Genomic DNA, 23,145 nt, shown 5'->3' with positions numbered 1-23,145 from the left:
CCAAATCCCGCCCATCCCGGCATCCTTTTTGCCATTTTTAATTGTTTTGGGAACAGACGGGCCAGCAAAGATGAAATTTTTCATTTATTATACCCGAAGCGCAAAAAGAATAACAGGAACGTGGACAAAAAAATGGAAAACGCTAATTTGCATAGCCATTTGAAAAATGATTTTGATTCTTATTTCAGTGTCAGTTGCGAACTCATTTATAATTTCACTTTGACTCATTTTTCAGCGCGGTCCCTGGCGGTGCTGGCATGTATTCCCAAATTAAATATTAAACACCTCGGCCAGAAACTTGTTAATGATTTGCTTGAAGGAATAAACACATTTTAATTAGCATTTAAAATGCGTTTTAAGCAAAAAGCTTTTAAGAAACGGCGCCATAACAATAATCATAACAAAAGCACAAAACAAAGTCGCTCACAGATCGATGCATCAAAATATGAGAGGGGAGCGAAAGGTAGGGAACGAAATCCACTCCAGGTTGCCCAAGATTGTGCACTGAAAGAAATTCAGTTCTAAACTTCTTAACTAAATTTTCTGTTTGTAATTGGTTAATTAAAATCAAAATAATTTTATCCAAATTCAATTGTACATATTTTATTCTTATTATTAACGGTGGTTTAAAAGATACTTTTTGTTTTTTTTGTTTGAAGTTAAGCAAAGATATAAAACATACTGTTTAGGATTTAATAAGGGCATATTCGATCTTTGTAAAGCTTATGCAGTACAAAAACGTACAGGTAATAAAGTTTTAATAAAAATTCTTTGCAAAGTATCTACACTCAATGATTTTGAAAACATTAAGGTCCTTAAAAATCTATGGGGTATATCATTTTTGACGGTATCTCATGGTATCTTAGAATAGATTCTAGTCCTGCTGGGAACATTTCTCCGAGTGTAGCTTCGGTTTTAGCCTCAGCTCGTTCATTAACAAGCGCGTCAATGTGATAAGAACGCGAGAGTGAGCGGTAAGCGGCGAGCGGCGCGGAGAGCGGGGCGGGCAGGTGGGAGCGGTAGAGAAACAGGTCACAATGCTAATTGATTGCAGCGACGTCGCCGTCAACGTGGGCCTTACCAATAAAATTATTGAAGCCACCGCCGGGAGACACGCATTTCTCGAGTCGTTTTCGGAGTGGCGATAAGCAAATTGCATCCCAGAAAGATCGAATATGACTCACGCATAGTACCGCTGTATATGGAATACACTAAATATATTCTCCTGGGCACGAGGGCAGGTAGAAAGGTCGCTGGGGAGTCGTAAATGTTTCCAATTCTCCGTCTAATGCTCTAAGGGACTGATCAGTCTGACTGGCTGTCTCAACAAATTAAGCAATTAACTCGGGTAGTTGAGATAACCATTCAGTTGAGTGGAGGGAGGTGTTGGTTTGATATTTGTAACCCGATCGCGGCGATTAAAATGCATTTAGCCAATTTGTATATGCAAATCGCAGTCGAACGGGTTGTAGAAACTTTGATTCGAAGCCAGCTTCAGGAATGGCATGCCAAGACACCTTTACGATCCGCATTTTAATGCCACTTAAATGTTATAATTTGCTTTCAAAACATCTAATGTCTGACCGAGATCTGTGACGTCGGCGGAGGCATTTGTTTACTCATTTTATGGAGGCCTGAGCTAAAAAGGCTTAAACGAAAGCTTCGAGCTCGAGCTGTTTTGTTTGGTTTTTTACGAGCGTGTCTTATTTAATTATTTTTATGTGGCAAAATGATAGTAAAAACTTGAATATTTTCCTCAATATAAAGCTAAAAGAGCTGTTACATAAATTAGTTAAATGGGATAATAAGTTTGGAAACTAAGATGAAAGCGGAGTTGTCGTAAAAACAAATATTTGTTCCGTTGAAAAATTTAAGTGTTGATCAGAAAATTACCCAATCGATTACTCTTTTTTGGGGCTCTACGGGAATCTTAGATTTAATTTCTAACGCTGGGGCTGTTAGCTAATTAATTTTTGCTATAGAACCATACGCACATTCACCGAATTTATGACCCACATATCATACACCCCCTGGGAGAAACATCCCCTGCCGCAGTTTCAATCTCACACCCGAGAAGCCACTTGAAACAATAAAAATCATGACTCCCCCCACAGCAAAATGGGCGGGAACGATCCATAAATTTGGAAGCTAATCGCACACACTCCCGGCGAACAGAGCGGAAATTGTTCGTAATCATACGAAAATTGCCTACAAATGAACTGCTTAACGGTGTGTCGCCCATTCAGACAATCGCAATCAGAGCCCCCAACGAAAACACAATGCCCCAACCCACACAATCACCCACAGGCTCCCCGCAGAAAACCCATTTAACCCGGCCCCGAAAATTGTGCCAAATTTGCGTTTGCGGCCCGAAATCCTCGCCTGGAATTGTGCGCGGGCATATTTAATTTATAAAACAGCTAAAATGGCACCACCAAATTGGCCAGAATGCCGAGAGGCGTGTGGGTGAAAAGGGGAAAACAGTGGGGTGTATGGGGAAGGAAATCCTTTGTGAGCCAGAGAGAAATGCGTGAATAAAATCAGTTACTTATTAAAAATGCCCATATACATGCAACAAACATGAGCCCAAGCATTTGTATATGGTTACATTAGAGTATATAAGTGCCTGAGTGAGCTGCATAAAAATCAGTAGCTCCTTCTTGGCAATCGAGGCGATGGGAGTGGGTGCGAAATTAATTAGAAGCACCCTTATGGTTAAAGAACTGTTGGGGGCTCTCATATGGTTTCCGTCGGCCAAATTTACGTTATGGATGCTTTCAATTAAATTTCTTTTTTAATTGGACTCAGCTCTTAAACTGAAATCTAAACAAAGCAAGCAATCGATTAGTACAATTTCCAAAGAACAAAGTTTCAAGAGTTTTTACTTTGCTAATTAAATTTAAACTTATATGAGTATTGATTATTGCAATCTTAGAAAAAGTATAGTTGGGAAAGTAGAAATATTATACTCAAATTACATAAAAGATTTTTTTAACAAATAATTTAGTTCCTATTGAAGCAAAATTGGCTTTCAACTCTTCTGCAACAAACCTTTAATAGCTTAGGAAAATAAATCACAGCTGCTGATTTTAAGCGCTGGTTTGAACCAAATTAACGTATACGTGGTTCGCCGTTCTCTTTTCTCTGTTCGCCCCGAAAGTGGCTAAAATATCTACACTACAAACACACGCTCTTGGCCACAAGCCTGATCAATTATTGATGCGTTAATTTATCGCTTGGCAAATTGTGTGGCCAATTGGCTGAAACAAAAACACACGCATTGAGCCGAACCGGGCCATTTTGGGCAGCCTGGCCTAATCGAAGTCAAGTGTGGACAGACAAATCGAGTTTCGAAAAACAATCACGACGGCCTTGGTCTAGGAACGGAACCTGAGTTTGATTTTGCCAAGGGAAGCCTTCCCTTTTTGTGTTGAGGGAAATCACTTAAATGAACCCCTCCCACTCAGATACACATTCAGGTCAGGTTGGAAAAGTAGTACACTAAGTGCAGTCGCTTGGATTTCTCAACACTGAAATATATTATAGCAAGAAAAAATAATCTTTAATTTCTATGAGCTACATGTGTTTTCAGGGATAATGTTTGCTATTTTCCTTTTTCTAGTATATGAAGTCATAATAATTTTAATAATACATAGTTTTAAACTTACCATTTATATCCTACCTATATAGTATGATATTCCCAACCAGATGCTGCCTATCTCTGAATATACTTGGGGATATTTTCGGCACTCACACAAGTATTCCCTGGCATGTGTGCATTTGAGAGGGATTCGCATAAAGGTAAAACTGTCACCAATAATAGCCAAGCCCTGACCGCACATAAAATCCTTGCTGCGCCATCCTGTGAGTGAGCGAGACAGCTGGCTAAGGACAGAGAGGGAGGGCCAGAGGTGGCCATAATCAGTATTGGCATTTTAAGTGACACTTGGTCTGCCCGTGCCGCCCCCTGAAAGTCCCAATGTCACAGCAATCTGGATCGCCTTCCCCGCCGGCGAACTAAAGTCGCGTCATGCTCCGCCATTTGTATATGAGCCAAATAAAAATGCATACCAAATGAAGCTGGCAACACTGCCAGGAATTCGAGCTGAAGGCACATGAACAGGAGCAGGAGCAGGAGGAGCTCCTGGGGCGGTATTATTCGGAGGCACTTGCGCAAAACTTTTCTGCTGAATATTCCATGAAGTTGCCAATAAAGTCAAGTGGCAAGTCCTGGCAAACTTGGGCTGCACCAGTTACAGTGCATACACTGAAGTTATAATAAATGAATTCTGGCATGAATTAAAATTATAAGACCTCTATTATTGTTTTAAGTATATATTTTTCCTCGAAGAAGTCAACATTGTTTAATACAGAATACGCAAATTAGTAATAGAAAATTATATATAAATTGGGTATCATTTTTTAACTATAACCAATAGTTTGCTGAACTTTTAACACAGAAAAGTTAAGAAGCATACCTAATAATTACAATTAAAGGCAATAACAGACCATTACAAGAAGAGCTAAGCTACTTATTTTTAAGAATGTTTGATTTACATGGGAGTTATTAAGGGAAAATCAAATATTTCTTCTTCCAGTGTACGTATAGATACACTTAAACTAAGTTTTCTTCTGGTTGTTGCTGTTTTCCGTGCTGTTGCTTGTGTGCCTGCCATCCGACTGCAGTGCGCTGCTGCATACTAATTTCCCACCACCCTGCCATCCGGCCACCATTCACCACTCACCGCCCACCGGCATCTCCATTCTCATCTTGGAATCGGAACCACCTCCTCCTCCTGTGTCTCCTCCTTCGCCTTCTCCCCCTCCTTTTGCAATCCCCATCCACCGGAAAGAAGGCGTTGTGGTGGTCTTGGCATCATTCCGTATTCATACCAAGCACCAATTTCTCGCTGCTGCTGCTGCTGCCGCTGCAGTTATTGTTGTTGCCTGCTATTAAGTGAAATAAAAGTAAAAATGCAATAAAAATGTTGGCCGCCTCTCGTTTTGCATTAAAATTGCATTACAATTGCCATGGATGCGGAGGCTGTTGTTGTTTCTGTTGCTGTTGTTGTTGCTGCTTTTGTTGTTTTTATTATGGCAATTGTTTCTGCGTTGTTGTTGCTCAAATGAAATCCAATTAGCCGACTACAAGGCCTACCAGCAGCAAGACAAAAAGCAACAATGACATTGCGAGGCGGTACGAGGAAAAATGGGAGTTCGCTTCGTGACTTTTTCCAGAGTCCTTTCCTCCGGGATGTGCGTGTATTTGTGTATCTGTGTATCTTTGTATCTGCAAGCTCGTTACGTGTTTCGGTGTGCGGGGGCAATTGAATATGCAGTAATTGCCTTTCTTCATTTTTGGCCATGATTTTTTCGTGTCTGACACAGAAACATTGCCAGTTAAGTGCAAAAATGAATATTTATAACGGTTACTTCTAGGATTGTACTCAGTTTCAATGCAAAGTGAACGGTTTGTAATTGCGGTTCATTCTAAAAGAAAGTTTTGATTCAACAATTTCTTTGATTGAGTGAAGGCTAGAAATAATAATAATAATAACTTAGGAAAAATATAAAACACGTGATCATGTGAAAACCTTGAATATATTACTTTACAAGCGCTACAGTGCGTGTCAGAATGTGGTTCTTGTAATTTAATAAATTCATAGCCCAAAAAATAACTAATAATACCTCACAAAAATTTAAGAAAATATGTTAAATGTTTTACTTGTTTGTGCTTAAATGGAATCACCAGAAATCAAATGCTAATAATCATCTGATCTATCCGAAAAGGACATATGGTATTTTTGAGTTGAGGGATTACCCTACCAGTCTTCTTTTTTATAGTAAGCTCTTTTCATCATTGACTTTCGAAAGGGGTTAGCTTTCCGCACATTCCGCAGCAAGACATTATCTTGGCTAATGAAGAAGGAGTGCGCAATCTCCTCTGGCCCCACACACGCATCCCAGGCATTCGCTTCTGCTTTTGGATACCAGACTCGCTCAAACAACACCTGAGATCCCGGGCAGCAGTTACATGGCTCGTGCCCAAGGAAAACTGTCAATTAACCCGTGGGGTGAACTTGCGGAAAATGCCAGAGCCGCTGCATCCGCAGCCTTTGAGGCAATTTGCATTTGCATTTCCACGGCAAATGGATTGGATTCGTGTGGTTTGGGCCACAGTCTCCTTATCGCAATCGCCGCCTGCCAAATGCCAAGCGATAGCGCGTAGAACACTTGGCGCTAATAAAGATCTCATTGCCTTGCAGAGTAGTGAGTAGAGTAAGCAGTGAGTAGTCAGGGACATTAGGAAGTGGTGCAGAGTTGCCACCCCTCCCGCTCCGAATTCCGCTGCTTTGTGAACTCAAGCTGACAGAACGCTATTTCCAATTGTGCTATTAATCTGCCACATTTGCACTTCCCCGGGAAAGAGTCGGCAGGCGGTTGTTGCTCTCTTTCCCTCTCCCGGTGTCTCGCTCGCACTTCCAGGGTACTCCCCAACAGTGCGAGTGAGATGGCGGATGGCAGAGTGGAAACGCTTGGCTAACCCAAAAATAGAAACAATCAAAATAAAAATACATTCTCTTCATGCTCTCGTCTAATAAAAAACCCCAAAAGCAAAACGTTTTCCATTTAAAATGTCGTCGCGAATGCCAGCTAAAAGGGGATCGCAGTGAACGGAGGGGGGAAACTCTGTCCGCGAACCAATGGCAGTTGGCCGAGGCCACGCCCCCGGCCTCAATTACGCGCCAGTGCTGCCCATAAACGGGCAGAGCGAAACCTGTTTCCACGAGCGAGAGGCAACGAGGCGCATGTGCGATCAGAGCGGGACAGAGCACTCGAGGGTGGACCAACCAGAAGAGGCAGGTTGCTGGTATTATGGTAGGTTAGGTTCAAACAAGGTGGCAAACTGGCTCTTTAACCGAAATAGGAAGGAAGTCGGCAGAGCCGTCGACGCCGCTGCCGGACAACTGGTTTGACTTGTTTCCGGCTCACTCCAACCGCCCAGAGCCACCAACAAACCGACTGTCGGCAGAGGACGGAGCAGAGCAGCGGCCGTCGGCACAATTTGATTGCATTTATGAAAAGCGTTTTCGCCCGCCAGCACGCGTCCGCTCCCAGCTCGCAATTTGCACTCCACTCCACGCCATCCGTAATCCGTGAACCCGTGAATCCATAATCCGCAGCTCACAGTTCGCAGTTCGCAGTCGGAATTTCCCTCAACGGGTGCTTAAACGCTGAAACGCGGAACCCAAACAGAAATTAAACATTTTGTGTGTGTCCAGTGTCAAAAACACTCTATCAATAACAATTTAAAAGAGTGAACAATACGATCTCAAAGTGCAGTGAAGGAGTCCACATTGGCGCCACTAGTTGCCAGCATGTCCAGCCACGAGGAGGATGACCACGAGCACGAGATCGAGCACGGCGACGAGGTCGAGGAGCAGGAGATCCACGTGGACGTCGACTCCGACTCCCGGATGTCTTGCGGCAGCGGATCCGATGTGGATATGGACGGCGGCAGCTGCTACGATGAGTCCGAAACGCCATTGAGGTGAGGATCGCGGGAATTGAATAGAAAATATTTAAAAAAAGGCCATTTAAGCTTATTTGGAACATAAAAATAACCGAACTTTATAATAGGTTGAAATTTTTGAAATACAAAGTGAGGAATATTTTGTATAGGCCTTTTAAGAGGGGAATCATTTATCAGAAAATATAGGGATAAGGCGAACATTTTAATTATGAAAAGACAAACTCTTCAGAAATACTTCTCCTTTTAAATAAATATTTGGTTTTCAATATGTGCTCATTTGCGCATATAGGGCTTTAAGAAAGGCCTAGCATTTTATATTAGCTTAAATGATTAAAAACGTTCGTTTTTGCAAACTGTAAAATATATAAACACTTTTAAAGTCTGAATCACTTAAAGTACCATAGACAAGTAAAAATTTTCCACTCAATACCTTTTTATTTACCGAAAAAAACACTTAACAAACAAATTTTACTTAATTTTAATAGAGATACGGTTATTTTACCATCTAACTACACCCAGTAGACACAAAATTATCTAAAACAATTTATTATGGAAAGTAACCAAAAAATTTTAATGGATTGCGCCCATTTAAGTAAACAGCTCAGTACATCAATTGGTATACAAATTATTACATTTAATCATTTTCATTAATACAGGAAACAATTTTGGATTGCTATTTATGAATAGTTGTTTCGTGACATTAAATATTAAATACAATGATAGTTTAACATAATACATTCTTGCAAACTGAAAACTATCAAACGATATACGGCTACAGTTATTGGAATCAGACTTGGGCCGCATTTTATTCTCCCATTAAAGTTCGATCTGTTAGCAAAGCAGGGAAAACGTATTTACATTTGTTATTATGTGTTCATAACTCCCACTGTTTAATAGCCTTTGGGGTTTTCACTCACAATGCTCACAAATCCTATTTTTCGGATCATATTCTTCGGCTTAACGCCATTAAAATGCGCTGATGTGTGGACGCATTGTTCAGCCTTACAAAGGTGTTTTTTTAGCCGACAAAAGCGGCTAACAAGCTGCCAGAATGTCGGGCAGGCCGTGCTAACTGCGCCCATTGATGCTGTTCTCCGCTTTGAAGAACGGTGTGAACAAACCTCTTAAACGCTAATGAATTGACCACAATGCCACCAAAAGAATCAAGTCCGAAATGTCTCATAAACTCACGAAGAAACTCCCTGAATTTACATAGTGCACGGGATGGAAAGGGTTTCGAATGGACGACGACGATAAAACGCACATTAGTAAGGCGCCAAAAACGCGCTGTGATAAGACTTTCGGGTCCATTTGGGTCTCGATCTGAAGCTCGATCTTCGGTTTGAATGCCGGACAAAGACGAAATCGTTTGTCGGATTAACATTTTAATAGAGATCGTCGTAAAAATGCTATAAAACGCGCGTTCCAACGAATGTAGAGCACCAGATAGCCGCAACTTTTGGCCAAAAAATATGTGTATGCTCGTAACTTTTGATTTTGGAAAGTGTGTGCGTCTGTGTGTATGGCAATTTGAAGTCATTGTTCCGATACAATTCCATTCCTGTTCCACCAAATGGATTTTTGTTTTTTATTTTTTGTGATTTATAAATTAAATGCCGTGCGTGACTTGTTTTTGGTGCGTCAGCTGATGGCATTTGATGATTTATGGGCGCGTATTAAATGCCTCTAACGGCCGTCAGCATTTGCATAATTACTTAATTTTCAGACGCATTGCGTATACGCAGTGGTGGCCACAAGGGTTCTGCATGTCGTTGGCACCGCTTATCCGCTCGCGTGGGCTTTTGGTTAGTGGTTTCCAGACTGGTCCACGCTGCATCGAGCTTAATTATGGCCAGAGTTCTCTTCGGCTTTTCCGCTTATCAGGCGACACATTTTAATGAGCCCGCACCTCTGTACAGTATAGTATTCTTCCCTTCGATTCTGACGTCTTCTGGTTGTTCTTTTTTTCCTCTAGTGAATCCCTGCAGTCGGAGCAGACGCGCTCCTCGTCCAGCGAGAATCTGCCCTTCAGCATATCACGCCTGCTATCCAAGCCCTTCGAGACGAGCCATCATCACCACAATAACAACAACAACTTGAGCAGTCCCGGCTCCAGCAGCAACAACAACAACAATAACAACAACAACAACAGTGGGGAGAAGGGCGAGGAGAAGGAGCTGCTGCAGCAGGAGGACCACGACCTGGCCGCCTATAAGCTGGCCACCAGCATCGCCAACTCGACGTACGGAAGTGCAGCGGCCCTCTACTCGTACCCGCACCTCTATCCCGCCGGTCATGTGCTGCGAGTGCCGCCCCAGCGATCGCCGATCACCTGGGCCCTTCCGCCACTGCACCACGCTGCGTTGGCCCATCAGGCGGTCAAGGATCGGCTGGCAGGTGAGTCAAGGAGCGAAGGAGTCAAGGAGCTAGGGAGCCCGAGAGTGGGCCCCCCTGTTGAGGTGGCCCATGTTCGCCGAGATCCCTTGCTGTCGCTGCCCCAAAAACAACCCGCGGTGGCAATTGCTACTGTTCCCCGAATAACGAATAAGCGCGATCAGAGAAGTCTTTTAAGGCAACAAGCCTATCGGCATGTCATTGTTGGCCAACACACTCGTGCACAGAGAGAAAAATATGGGGTAAAATTACAGTATAAGTTAGCTGGGGAGGTACGAAATGTGGGGTTCCAAATTATCTTTATTTAGTTGGTGGTTTACATAGGATTATGCTCTTAGTTTGAATACCAATTAGATGGTATTCGGTGGTTAAAGATTCTTATATCACTTTAAACAATGTTTAGAATTAATGTTGGTTATACACATACCAACATGTTCTTATGAAGGTATTTTCTTTGTACCTCAAAGTACTAAACTAAGTTATTTACCTTAATTTTTATGCTCTACCACTGACCCCAATTTAAAGTATAATTATTTATATTATAAATTGGTTGCAAGTAAAATGTGCATGAGAGCTTGTACTCAATGTTTTTAAAATTAATTTCGGTTCTTAAATTTGTCAAATGTTGATGTTTTGTTTGAAATTGTTCGCCCAGTGTACGCACACACGAGTGCTCGGGATGCTAAAGTATAAAAACATGTTTGCCTTCAAATGCGCAATCGCAGCTTAAGTTAAAAACTTAACGCTGAGCCACCGCCCAGAAGCGACACAGGAATGAGATGCGCCCTCTTATTTGCATACGCATGCGCAGCTGTGTTTGTATCTGCATTTGTATCTGCATTTGTATCTGCTGCCGCTGGCTCAGAATCCGTATCTCGCGTCCTCGCATCCGTATCTGCGTATCCCCTGGATCGGAGCATCTGGATGCGCTGGCTCCCTTCGTTAATTTGTTTACATTATGAGCTTCACTTGTAGCTACAAGCGACGGCACAGCGCGAGCCTTTGAAATAATGAGACGGCGTTGATTTTATTACGCCTCGGTAGCCGACGGATCGGATCCTGCGGATCGGCCTCCCCGTCCCATAACTCATAATATTCGGCTCTTTTTCGGCCATGTGGAAAAGCGGCTTAGGAGCCAACCGCTGGCTGCCAATCTGATGGCTTTTATGGCCGACATCCGCCCAGTGGTTCTGGTCTTGCCTCCTTTTTTTAGTTATTTTAATGAGCTGGTTTACATGACTTTTTAATTTCGCGCTGGGCCCGAAAAGGAATTAATTACGCATTGGGCGGTCGCAGGGCTCAGCGAGTGAGTTTTCTGTCCTCGCCGGCTTATTTATCGCCGCATACCGCACTTCACATTTGAGTCCAACTGACATGGTCAGCTTTTAATTAGCCACTCGAATGCCAGCGATCCGAGGGATGCCTATCCATATATATGTTCATGTATATGCTTCCGCGGAGGAGGGGACATCCGATCGGATCGGATCGGTTTGGATCGGATCAGTCAGTTGGAGTCGGCTAGTCCACCTGAGAGGCACACTTATTATGAGGCCGCCGGGTGATCCACGTTTCTGGCGCTTGCCTTCGTTTTGTCAACATCTTCGTCTTCGTCGTCGATGTCGTTGTCTTCGACTTCGTCTGAGTCTTGTTGTGTTTATTGTGTCGCTTGCCTTGTGGCTGATAAGCTGGCGCCTTGGCTTTTTTCATTAACAAGACAAACGAGCGTCCAGGGTTCGGATACGATCCGATCCCTTCCCTGTCCGCCGCTGAAAGTGCTCTCCTCCCCTCCCTTCCCTTCCGCTGGGGCTCTTAGCGCCATATGATTAATAACCATTGCATGTTAATTTTCGTTATTTTTCGGAAAACAACCTCGCAGCAGGCGCCAATTACTTTTCGGCCATGCGGAGCCCTAATGCAGTTTCATAACAGCCAAATAATCCGAATGGGAGTTGGGCTTTTGTCACGACACTTGCCCACACGAATGTCAGCGATGAATCAATAGAGTACAGGAAAATGAATAACAAAACAGTGAATTACAATTATATTTACAACAGTTATAACACACTTATTGTATTCCAATATTTTCAATATTTAAATCATCTTATTTGAGGTATTGCTGATTTAAAAGGGCTATTTGTTTAAATACAGATAACCACATTTTTTCTTTTATTTTTATTTTATATTCTTAATATTTTAAAAACTATTAGGGATAATTTTGAGGTTATACTGCCTCTTCAAATCACTAGCAAAGGTCGAAGTGTAGCAGTTCCTTAGTTTCTTGAAAACCACTAAACAGCGGAGTGGGAGGAAACGAGGCCGAGCCACAGGCCGCCATTAATAATGCATGCTAAAAGCTTTTTGCATTATTTTAGGTATTTCTGGTGAGACTTCTTGGCCGCAGCACACACTCTCACTCACCGTCGTGTGTATCTTGGAGATACCTATGTGAGCCTGTGCGAAAACACCATAAACAAGCAAGGTGGAGCAGTGAAGTGCCGGGAAAGCCATAAAATTATGCTTATGCGCCTTAACCCGCCCACCCAACTTGTGTGTTATATCCTTAAAGGATACAGCAAATCCTGAGGATGCTACTTATGTTGTGCGATAAATGGCTTTTTATTGAAATTGATATTGCCTGAAATATTCAAATGATCGGTAACCCACACGACCTCTGCCCCAGAAGCCGTTTTAAAATTTATGCCAAGCACGCTCGAATGTTTATCCTTTGCGCCAAAAAGCCCAAACCCGAAAAGGGTTCGCGAGAAAAGTCGCAATAAGAAGCATGATTTGTCAGCTTAACACCCACCATACATTCGCCGGCATTTGATGGCTTTCGATGGCTTTTGACAGCCCAGCGCCATTTTCCTACGCCAACTCGAAGGCCCATAAACACAACTCAATTTCGATGGGAGTTGGTCGGAATCAAATCGATGAGTAATACTCCCATCGGAAAGGGTTTCATACTTTAGAAAGTTATCTAAGGTAATGGGATTGGGGGAGAATCTACTTTTAGATGTAAATCATTGAACATTTACGCTCCAGTTAAGGAGTTGGGTGTGTTCTTGCAACCCATAATTCTTAAAAATCATTCAATTGGAAATTATATTTTTCTAGCTAGATGGGATGCAAAAAGTATAACCAGAATTCAACGTTTCAAATATAATTTTGTGACTAACTAAACAGTCTAAAGTACAAATTCAAATACGTAATATTTTAAATTATTGATGAATTATAATTGTTAAAACTTAACTCAAGTGTCGGTGATATTAAACAATTTGACTTAAAAGAATGTGTTAAAAGTGTTGGCATTGCCATTATCAAGCCTTAATAACATTTTTCACTTAATATTTAATTAATTGTCATTTGTCGTTTTCGCAAATAACTCAAGAGACACGCAAAAATATTTTTCTGAATAACATTAAGGTGCTGATTAATTGGCTTAATTTGCGGAATATTATCAATTTGGTTTTGATTTGATCATTGCTTAAAATGTGTTAATATCTTGAATAATTTAACAATCATTTTCGCTGTCTCGGCTTTGAGTCAGGCTTCGTTTTTGGCGTTGATGAAGGTGATTGGCCATCACTTTCGGCGACTTTCGGCGACGGCCGGCCAACCAATTTCTCCCCGATTGCTCGACTGCTCGGCGACTTGACCTCATCCGCGGACGCCAAGTCAGTCCATCTGTGAGCCGGTTTCCTAATTGTGGCTGGTGCGAGCGCCTCAATATTTTGTTGCCCACTGTGCCCGCCTTATCGCACCCAATAAACAACAAAGCACACACAACGGCGACTGGCAGGAATTTTAAAAGGTTCAGCGCCAGCGGAGGCTCAGCCACCGTTCCGCGCCCAAATCCAGAGGTCCCAGTGCCCAGTATCCAGTGTTTAGACCTCGCACTCGGACACTGGGTCACTTGTGCGTCCTACGGGCGCGACTTTATGACTCAACCTCGGCCCGAATCGAAATGGAAATGGTTGTGGAAGTGGAAGTGGAAATGGATGTCGCGTGCTTTGTCTACAAGAGGCGGCGATAAGGGCTCCTGCTAGACCGCCGACCGAAACCTCAATCCTTGGCAATTAGGCAGCGAGTCAGCGGCCTCCAAATTGATTTCGCAGCGGGAGGGGCCCGACTGTTTGCCCGTTTAGCCGGCCAGGTAACAGCTAACAGGTATCGAGTAGCCGGCGGAGCTAAGTACTCGCAGGCGCACAGGTGCCGCCGCTCAACTCCGGAAGCGCCGTTCGGAAATGGCCAGTTATCTAGGAATTTATTGTTTGCTAATTGCCCGCCAGGACACTCACCGCACGAAGGGAAAGACGGCGGCTACAAATGCAATCGCAATAATAGCACTTAAAATTTGAGAGGTTCTTCTTTTCTAAAGTATAAAGTGGTTTATAGAAGCATCAGTTTAGATTAACGAAAAGTATAGAAGTACAAACAAATGTCTTTTCTTATTTATTGGACTAGAAATCACAATAAATATGTAAATATGATGCCAATTCAAAGTGTGATTGGTTATTTCCTATAGTTCCCAAGAGTTTTCTTAAAAGTCTTAGTTAATTGATTGGTATAATATACGAGTGGGGTCTAAGACAGCACATTAAAACCACAGATGATAGGTATAATCACATGTTTTCCTTTTCCGACTGCAGGTGCAGGGGATTAAGCCGCTCCTAAACGAGTCTTATTAAGTACTCACACATTCCTCTCATTACAGCCGCCTTTCCCATCGCCCGACGGATCGGACATCCCTACCAGAACCGCACTCCGCCGAAGCGGAAAAAGCCACGCACCTCCTTCACGCGCATCCAGGTGGCCGAGCTGGAGAAGCGCTTCCACAAGCAGAAGTATCTCGCCTCCGCGGAACGGGCGGCCTTGGCCCGCGGCCTCAAGATGACCGACGCCCAGGTGAAGACGTGGTTCCAGAACCGACGCACCAAGTGGAGGTGAGTACCGCCACCGAGTTACCCCAGCTCAACGGGCACCGCATCCCCGCTGGGCCAGAGGCAAAAAATCAATACCCGTCCCCACCGGCAGCCACCATTTTTCAGAGTTTGGAAGTGCTGACAGCTTGACACTAACCCTCTTCTATGCTCCCCGCTTTTTACGCTCTTCACGTGCCGTTTTAAACTACAATATGCACAAAAGGCTTTTGTTAAAAATAACGAAAACAGGAGGGTAGATGCATAGTCGAAGTAGAAATGCTCTGAAAACAGAAGATTGGGATTGTTTAATATTCATTGTAGAGTTTTTTAAGTGCAGTTCAGACCTTTTATACCTTTCTGGAAACCAAATTTGATTTATATACAACATACATATTAATATATTTATTCAATTATTTATTAAGGTATATTCTATTCATAACATTGCCTTTTTGTTCTAATGCTTCCCCACACGTTGCTAATTACAATTATAGTTTGAGTTCCACATTAATATCTAAACTGATAAATCATTCTTGTTATTTGAATTTATTCCACCCAATCTAGTTATTCGTAGTACTCCTTCCAAGTACGACCCACCCATAAGATATTACCAGAGTTACGAAGGTAATGCCTGTTTTGGCATAACCCAACTAGACGAAAGGGCAGCAAAGCCCGGCGTGCATAAACGGGGTGCAAGTGGCTCATGCAATATGCATGAGCACATTAAATGAACAGCACTCGGCCCCAAGGAAGGGGGAGCGTATTTACGAGGTTTACTGGGGGGTAGTTGCATTTTGTAGCCACAAAGAGCGCTCTTGTTAAACAAGCTAATTGGCAAGGTTTTTTATGACAGTTGCAATACGCGACTAAGTTAACCCTTTACATGGTGGTGATGCATATCTGCATCATACCGTTCAAATTCAATTATTTTTCAACGGGCATTGCAAAACTGTCTGAAATCTTTTTAATGCAGTTCAGAAACTTTCGTTTTTTATATAACAAGTGTTAGTCAGTCAGAATTCTGTCCAATACTCAACAGCTGATTACTTTTCTCGCCAATTTGGTAAATGTGGAAATCTGAATTGGTTGTGCAGTTTCTCATCCAAATATAAATAACAAAAAAAAATGTGTAGTTGATTTAATTTATATTTTTAAACAAGTAAGTATTATATTTAGCTATATCTTGTCGAGTTTTTGTGTTTCTTGCATTATAATACGAATAAATCAACAATTTCGCTTTGTTGCAGATATGCATCAAAGTAGCTTAACACATAAAAAAATACTGCAAATTGTACGAACTTCACTGGATTCTCCCAAACGGAGTGCGAAAAATGTGTAATTTTTTTATGTTTAAAAAAAAAAAATAATTGCTTTAAAAAATTTAATTTAAATTGACATATTTAAAATATAAATTACTATATTTTAATATTGAATGAATGTTATTATCTTTCTAAAACACATATTAAAAAAATTTTCCTTTTAAGACCTTTTGATGCAGAAATGCATCACACCCCTTTTTGTAAAAAAAATAAGGTAAAACCAAAAAAAATTAAAAAACTAAAAAGAAGTGTATTTTTTATTTTCACTTATCTACCAAACAAAAAAAAAATCAAGAAAATCGGAGTTATTGCCATGTAAAGGGTTAAGGATTAAAGTTACATAAAGATATAAATACACGCTTAAAATTAATTTTAGGAACTTAAATTGAAGCAGAAGATAAACGAAACCATTTATATTCAACATGTTCTATAAGTGCATAGCTTATTAAACATTTTTATGGGCGTATAAAAAGTTTATGAGGACTCTAAGCCTGGCGCCAAATTGGTCCACTTGCAGACTGTAAATCAATAAATCAATTTATTAACTTCTGATGTACACTAGCTGAGGTCCAATATTTCTTTAATTCATAAAATTTGAAACCTATTTAGTAGGAGTCACTAAGTCTATTTGTGTTGTTTAAAGTAAGGTTGTTTTTGTCGATTAATAAGATTCAGCTCACGCTTTACTTACCCTGTTTCAAGCCCAGCTGTCTGTTGGCAATAGTTATTCAGATTTATAGCCCTATTAAAAAATGGTATGTACCCACACATTCAACATGCAAATGACAATTTATTTGTATCTGAAATTAGTCAGACAAGAAATGTGTCTAATTTAGCGGGGCATTGATGCGTGATATTGCGTGCAGCTGATTGTTTTCTATTTTATTACTGCCAACTAAAGCCATTTGAATGTGAAGTAATTTGAGCGGATGAGTTCGGATAGTCTTGCTGTTCATATGCGATTACCGGCAATCATAATGTCGACGGCAAATGGCGGCTAAATGGGAAAAGTTTCCAACTTTCCCAGCAAAAAGGGAGCGGGAAAAGCAGAAATGGCGGGAGGAGCGGCGCTTAAGCCGCGTTAATTGCCGCTTAGCAGGCGGCGGCAGTTTTAGAGCCCGGTCCTCCCGGCTTATCAGCCATTTTGGGCCTATTCCAGCTCGTAAAAATTAATGATGTAAAACGCAATTTTGTTAACGGCAACGGCACTGCCTTGGCCACGGCTCGTTTGCGGTTAAGTGAAATGGCAATGGCACATTATGGCATGATTACGAGGCGGCACTACTCGTAAATATCCAGGGTATGTGTAATGTGCTCACATAATTGCCTTAATGCACACTGCGCTGCATTCGCCGGTAATTTGAATAATTAGCCCTGTCCAACGTGGCGTATGTGCTATGCGCTATATGTATACTGTGTGCCCATTAGTCGACGAATAAAGATTGCTTATAGTAGTTGCATCTCGCTCTTGCCCAATTCGTAATTCCTAATAAATAGCAACTCGTTTGCGACAAGGCGAATGCCTCATTACGAACATTGTCTGTATATTGAGTGCTATCGACTGATTCGAGTCAACGAGAACAGCAACAACATGGCATCAATAATTAATAACAAATTGCGCGGCCAAATGAATGAACTCTTGTTGCCTGTCACTCAGACAATGTGTTTGGCAGGGAGACGGCAAGAAGCAATCTGCCAACTGAGATACAAACACAAAACCCTGGGAAACAGATGGAGATACAGAGATACAAAGCAGGGAAAAGAAAAATCGTAGCTCTCTTCCGGGCGTTGGGTCCTGTGGCTCCGAAACAAATGGCCCAGTCTGACTTGTGTCTGGCTCCCTTTTTCTCTATCCTCTTTTAAAATAGGTAATTCAATTAGGTTTACAGCCATAAATCAAGCTGCCGCTAAACCCTTTTTAATTACACGCTCGTTCATCATCCCGAAGTCCCCACTCACACATATATTTTCTTGGCAAATCTTTTGCGGCGCTACTACTTCATATTAATTGCCCAGCATAGCCAGAAGTTTTCCTGCCGAAAGCTGGCTAATTAAAAATTCACACACATGCCAAGGAACAACTTTGACCGCAGAGCAAAAATCAATTTGACTGAAAGCAAAGTTTCTGCGGCGGGAGCCGAAAAATCAAATAAAATTAATTACAATGGCGAGAGCCATTTGTAAATTAACTCGCAATCCTGTTCCGCCCGTCGGCACGTGTCCTGCGAAAAGAGTCTTCAAGTTTGCGGTGGCCCATTCCCTTGGGGCCCGAAAGCAAAAAAAGCCTAAGATCCCTGGGCATTCTGGGCAGTCAATTGATGGTCTGGCTAAATTGTTATGTCTTGGGGGATAATTACCGCAGGACCTTTTTGGGACGACTATCTTCTCCGCTCTCGACTTGCCGACATCGTTTGCGTGCAGTGTGTGAAATGATTTTAATTACCAGGACATGGCCGGAAAGGTCTTGAACAGCAGCTGCCTCCGTTGGCGACAATTTGGGCCTTGGCCAAGAGAGGGAATCCCCCCGTTGGAGATTTATGGGCCGAGCTTTAATAAACATTTTAGGCTAATGCCGGGCCATTACTTATCGGGGATGGCAACAAAAACTTTCCACATCAACGCGATGGCGCCAAGAGACCAACATTTAACATTTGTAAAGCGTTTGTTACATTTCCCAGCTCCGTGACGGAAGATAAATTACAATCGTGTCTCTGTGTCTCAGCCCCAAAGAGCGAATTAAACCCGCATACAAAACCCAGCCACTTTCGTTTGCGTTTGCGTTTGCTTTTCGTTTGCCCGCTCGTTTTGGAGTTTTTAATCAATTTTCGTTGAATTTTTCATGCGGTAGCTGTTAAAAATGCTGCCCGATAAAGCCGACTCCAAGGCGAAAAGGTGAAAAAGTAAAAGCGAAGTGCTTGGCGAATAATAACTCACTTGCAGCCAAAAGCAGACAATTGAATTGTTATGGGAGCAAATGGGAAATAGGTGTAGGAAAAGTTGTCAGTAAAATGTTTGCTTAAAGAAACTACCTTTAAAATGTTTGAATTTTAAATTTAAGTCTTAAATGTTTGTTAGTTAAATATTAAAAAGCATTTAAAGTGTTAAAGTTTTCGAAGAGCTGAGTGAATTATCGCTCATATGTGCTACACAACAGCCTCGGTTTAACCACTAGTCAGGCACAAAGTCACGTGCTAGTTGCTCCAATTTGTGGGTCCAAAACTTTGCACTAAATACCCGGGCTAATGTATTTTTAATGAGACTCACTTGCGAGTTATGAAACCGTAGTTTGAACGATGACAACGCTGATGAAAGCCGTATTGAAAGCGTATTAAACAATAATTATGATATATGTCTGGCGAGTGCCATCTCGCCTAGTTGTGGTTACAATTCGAGCAACCCTTCCCTCCGTCTCTTTAGTCGGCAACATGAGAACTTCATTAGCTCATGAAACATTCAAGATGGCGCACAAACAACCCTCGACTTGCGGGGGTGGATGGAGCAGCGGTGGTGGAGGGGTGGCTCTTCTGGAGGCAGTGGTGGTGGTGCAGGTCCATGGCCACAATTAGAGCAAAATGCTGCGCAAACGCGGGGCAGGTTCGGTGCATCTGCAGTGCAATTTACCCTTGAATTATTCATCAGCTGGCAGGGCGAGCCGAGGCATTCGAAAGTTGGGGAGTGGGCCAAATCCCCTTTAAGCGCAGGGCATTTAAAATGCAATTTACGCAGCTCCACTCGGCACGAAATTAATTTTCCACAAAAACAAGCACAATCGACGGACCCGAGTGCCTGTGCGGCAGTCAGCATATTTGATTTGATTAGTTTTAAATGGTCTTAATAGGCCGCCCACATAATGACTTGATGAGCTCCTGTTCCGACCCGCCCAATTGGACCGCCCAAAGTGTGACCGACTGAAATGGGCTTGCGGCAAATTGGTTTTCAATAATGAATATGTACATTAAGCGATACTATTTGCCAGATAAGGCTACCTAAGCACTGTCGTCATTCTTATCGATTGGAGAGTCTTATTTGTTGGGGTTATATCATTTTTTGAAATTTCTCTTTAATGATTTAGGTCCCAAAATACACTATTGACTATATTGAGTAGACATTGGAGGTGACACAGTCTTCCACATGGGCGTTAATTAATTAAATTATAGCTTTAACTTAATTGGCTATACGTGTGTTTACTATCTGTCAATCTCCAATAGATTTATGTAGCTTAATAAAAAGTTGGCACTCCCAAAAAGTTAGCACGCGTAAAACATAGTTTTATCTTGCATTTTTGAAACCAAACGTTTTTCGATTGACACTTTTTTTGGCAAGATTTGATCACAATTTTTTTACCTTGTCCAATGAATAGTTTTGGTATGCTAAGTCCAATGCTTCTTTGAATTCCGAAAGGACAAACCTTGTTCTCAGAAATTTTCTTTTTCATGTTATAAAATTTCGTGGTTCTATTACAAGGGTAAGGGTTCTGTTGGTGGTTAATTTTAGGCACTATAAATGGTAGTGAAGAAAAATTTAAAACCTTTCTGTGAATAGGACTAACATTAAAGAACAAAATTTGGCCTTAAAGAAAAAATACTCCTATACCCATATATCGACTTGCCTCTTCTGCTTACCTGTAACCTATAAGCATGCAAACCCAATCTGACCGATACATCCTTTTCTCCTCCAATTTCAGACGTCAGACGGCCGAGGAGCGGGAGGCGGAGCGGCAGGCGGCGAACAGGCTGATGCTCTCGCTGCAGGCGGAGGCGATCAGCAAGGGCTTCGCTCCCCCCTCGGCGCCACTGGGCTCCCAGGGGGCGTGAACGGGGCGCCACTGGCGGCGCTGCACGGACTGCAGCCGTGGGCAGAGGCGTCGCACGCGGCGGGATGCTAATCGCCGCCCGCTCTGTTTTGGCGGGAACTGGTTTATTTGTGATACACTTCGCTTTGTACATAGTTCGGGAGGATCCGACAGTGCGCACTGTACATACGAGGAGGGGGCGTGTCTCGAGGCCCCACTGTAAATACCTAGCTTTACTCTGTAGTGACGCTTACCTAACCGATTCTGGAATGAGGATGAGGACGACGATGAAGAGGCACCTGGACCAGCGCTTTAAGTTCGGCAGAATCTCGAATTCGAATTTCCGTTTGTGTTTCGTAGTGCTGCATTTAGACTATTATTGTTCGACAGTTCAACCGAAGCAATCCGCATCTCAAAACGTCGCCGTGAGCTGGGAAGCCACGCCTAGAAATAACATATTTAATACACAAAATTATATACGAATTGTAATGTATTGTAACTGTAATATCTGTCTCTAGGCTTAAGTCGAATGGCATTATCTAGTATTATAAATTATGAACCCTAACTACATGTACGATTATTAAAAGTAAACAAGAAGAGCAATGAAAATAAACACATTATTAAATCAAAGAATATAAACTAATTGTTGTTATTTTCCTTTTTCCTTCATTTGTTATAGCTCATGTATTTAGGCAAAACAAATACGTTTAATAATAATTTTTTGTAGATATTACAACGAAATCCATAGACCCCATGACAAAGTAGAAGTAAATTAACTGAAAACTCCCCCAAAACAAACAAAATCTGATGTAAGGGGAACCTCCTTTCCTTTTCGGTTGAGTTCCGTTGTTAAACGGAAATATTCCAACCCTTAACTAGTTCTAACCATCCATTGAAAATGATTTATAGTCGGTTATTGACAGGCGCAGGGTGTTCGATGGTGTAGACCAATTTTGATAGGAACCTGCGGCTTAACCGGATACCTTTCGACGTGCTAATGACTGGGATACCTATAAAAAATCAGCCATATGCTCGCCCCACGAAAAACTAACAACAATTAGCGGGCGAATATCCCTGGGCCGTTCATTATAAATATATTACGTGTTTTTGCGTTGAAAGCAAAACAAACAGGCGCCGCTGGACAGGTAGCCCTATACTTATGGCCATCTCCTTTGGACCTTCCGCCTCTAAAGTGTTGCCGCTGTCACATTAGCGAAGAGGTCGGTCCCGAACCGAATCGGACCTCAACTCCTACGAGTTGCCTGGTGGTCAACGGTCGGTGGTCGGTGGTCGCCTGTGCGGAAGTAAACGATTTGCGGGCCAAGGAGTTGAAAGACGGCGCCCCAACAAAGTTGCAGACGCCGCCGATCAAATGCTGTTTATTTGAGCTTCAGCAGAGACACCTTTTTAATTTGCCACTGCCGTTGCCGGGCTTGTGGATGTCGATGCACTGGGAGAAACAAAGACATGAAGGGAATTGGTCAATGAATGCCAATAAATAAGATTTACTGTTCTCAGAAGATGTATGGGTAAATTAAACTGGTATGTGTATAGTATTGCACATTTATTTTCTAAATTACGTTATTATACCAATTTATTTTATATTTAAAGAAATAACATTTTTAAACACTAACTGTAGTTAAATAGTTGCAGGGTTACACACAATTATATTTTAACTTTACCAGTATACAAATGTTGTGATAAGCTTTATCCACACTTTTAGAATACAAATAGAGGGAAGTGTTAGACTATTAAATAGGACATTTATTTTTTCTTTAAGTGTGAGCTCTCAATATAGAGCAGAAACTGGGCTACTTGGAAATCCGCATAAATTGCGTTTAATTGGACAATCTGGGGTTTATTTCTTTGTGGCCAGCGGCCAACGAACGGATCGAATTTTGTATGTAATGAGGATGGTGTTCCGATTCGTTTGAATCCTTGGATCCACCGAAGGCGAGTGTGTGGCATTGCATGTGGGGTTGTACCTAATTGGCTACCGTTTCTGGGATCCCGAATTGGGTTTTCGAGTCCCAGGTTTGATTGATTATTGAGCAAACTTGCGGACAGGCGCTCGAACGCAGGAGAAGGAGGCCGAACAGCAATCTATTTGTGTCCACTTAGTGTAATACAACATGAAACGACTTCGGGCCTCCGGCGGAAATGGGGTCGAGTCCTGGCCAACAGGCC

The 23,145-nt window shown here is 42.2% G+C and overlaps 2 protein-coding genes across 2 annotated transcripts; both read left to right on the top strand.

Moving 5' to 3' along the window:
* Positions 1 to 6,687: 6,687 nt before the first annotated feature.
* LOC108098645 lies at positions 6,688 to 7,177 on the top strand. The gene is made up of 2 exons (XM_017201720.2): positions 6,688 to 6,879; positions 6,933 to 7,177. Exons 1-2 carry the CDS (start codon positions 6,705 to 6,707, stop codon positions 7,175 to 7,177), a joined length of 420 nt encoding a protein of 139 aa, XP_017057209.1. The 5' UTR covers positions 6,688 to 6,704.
* On the top strand, positions 6,960 to 21,566 carry LOC108098644 (T-cell leukemia homeobox protein 2). The gene is made up of 4 exons (XM_017201719.2): positions 6,960 to 7,552; positions 9,510 to 9,931; positions 14,643 to 14,871; positions 20,851 to 21,566. The coding sequence occupies exons 1-4, from the start codon at positions 7,380 to 7,382 to the stop codon at positions 20,978 to 20,980; spliced, it is 954 nt and encodes a 317-aa protein (XP_017057208.2). The 5' UTR covers positions 6,960 to 7,379; the 3' UTR covers positions 20,981 to 21,566.
* The last annotated feature ends 1,579 nt before the right edge of the window (positions 21,567 to 23,145 follow it).

The sequence above is a fragment of the Drosophila ficusphila genome, unplaced genomic scaffold (assembly GCF_018152265.1).
Source record: "Drosophila ficusphila isolate 14025-0441.05 unplaced genomic scaffold, ASM1815226v1 contig_791, whole genome shotgun sequence".
NCBI lineage: Eukaryota > Metazoa > Arthropoda > Insecta > Diptera > Drosophilidae > Drosophila > Drosophila ficusphila.
This window is presented reverse-complemented; position numbering and strand designations above follow the sequence as displayed.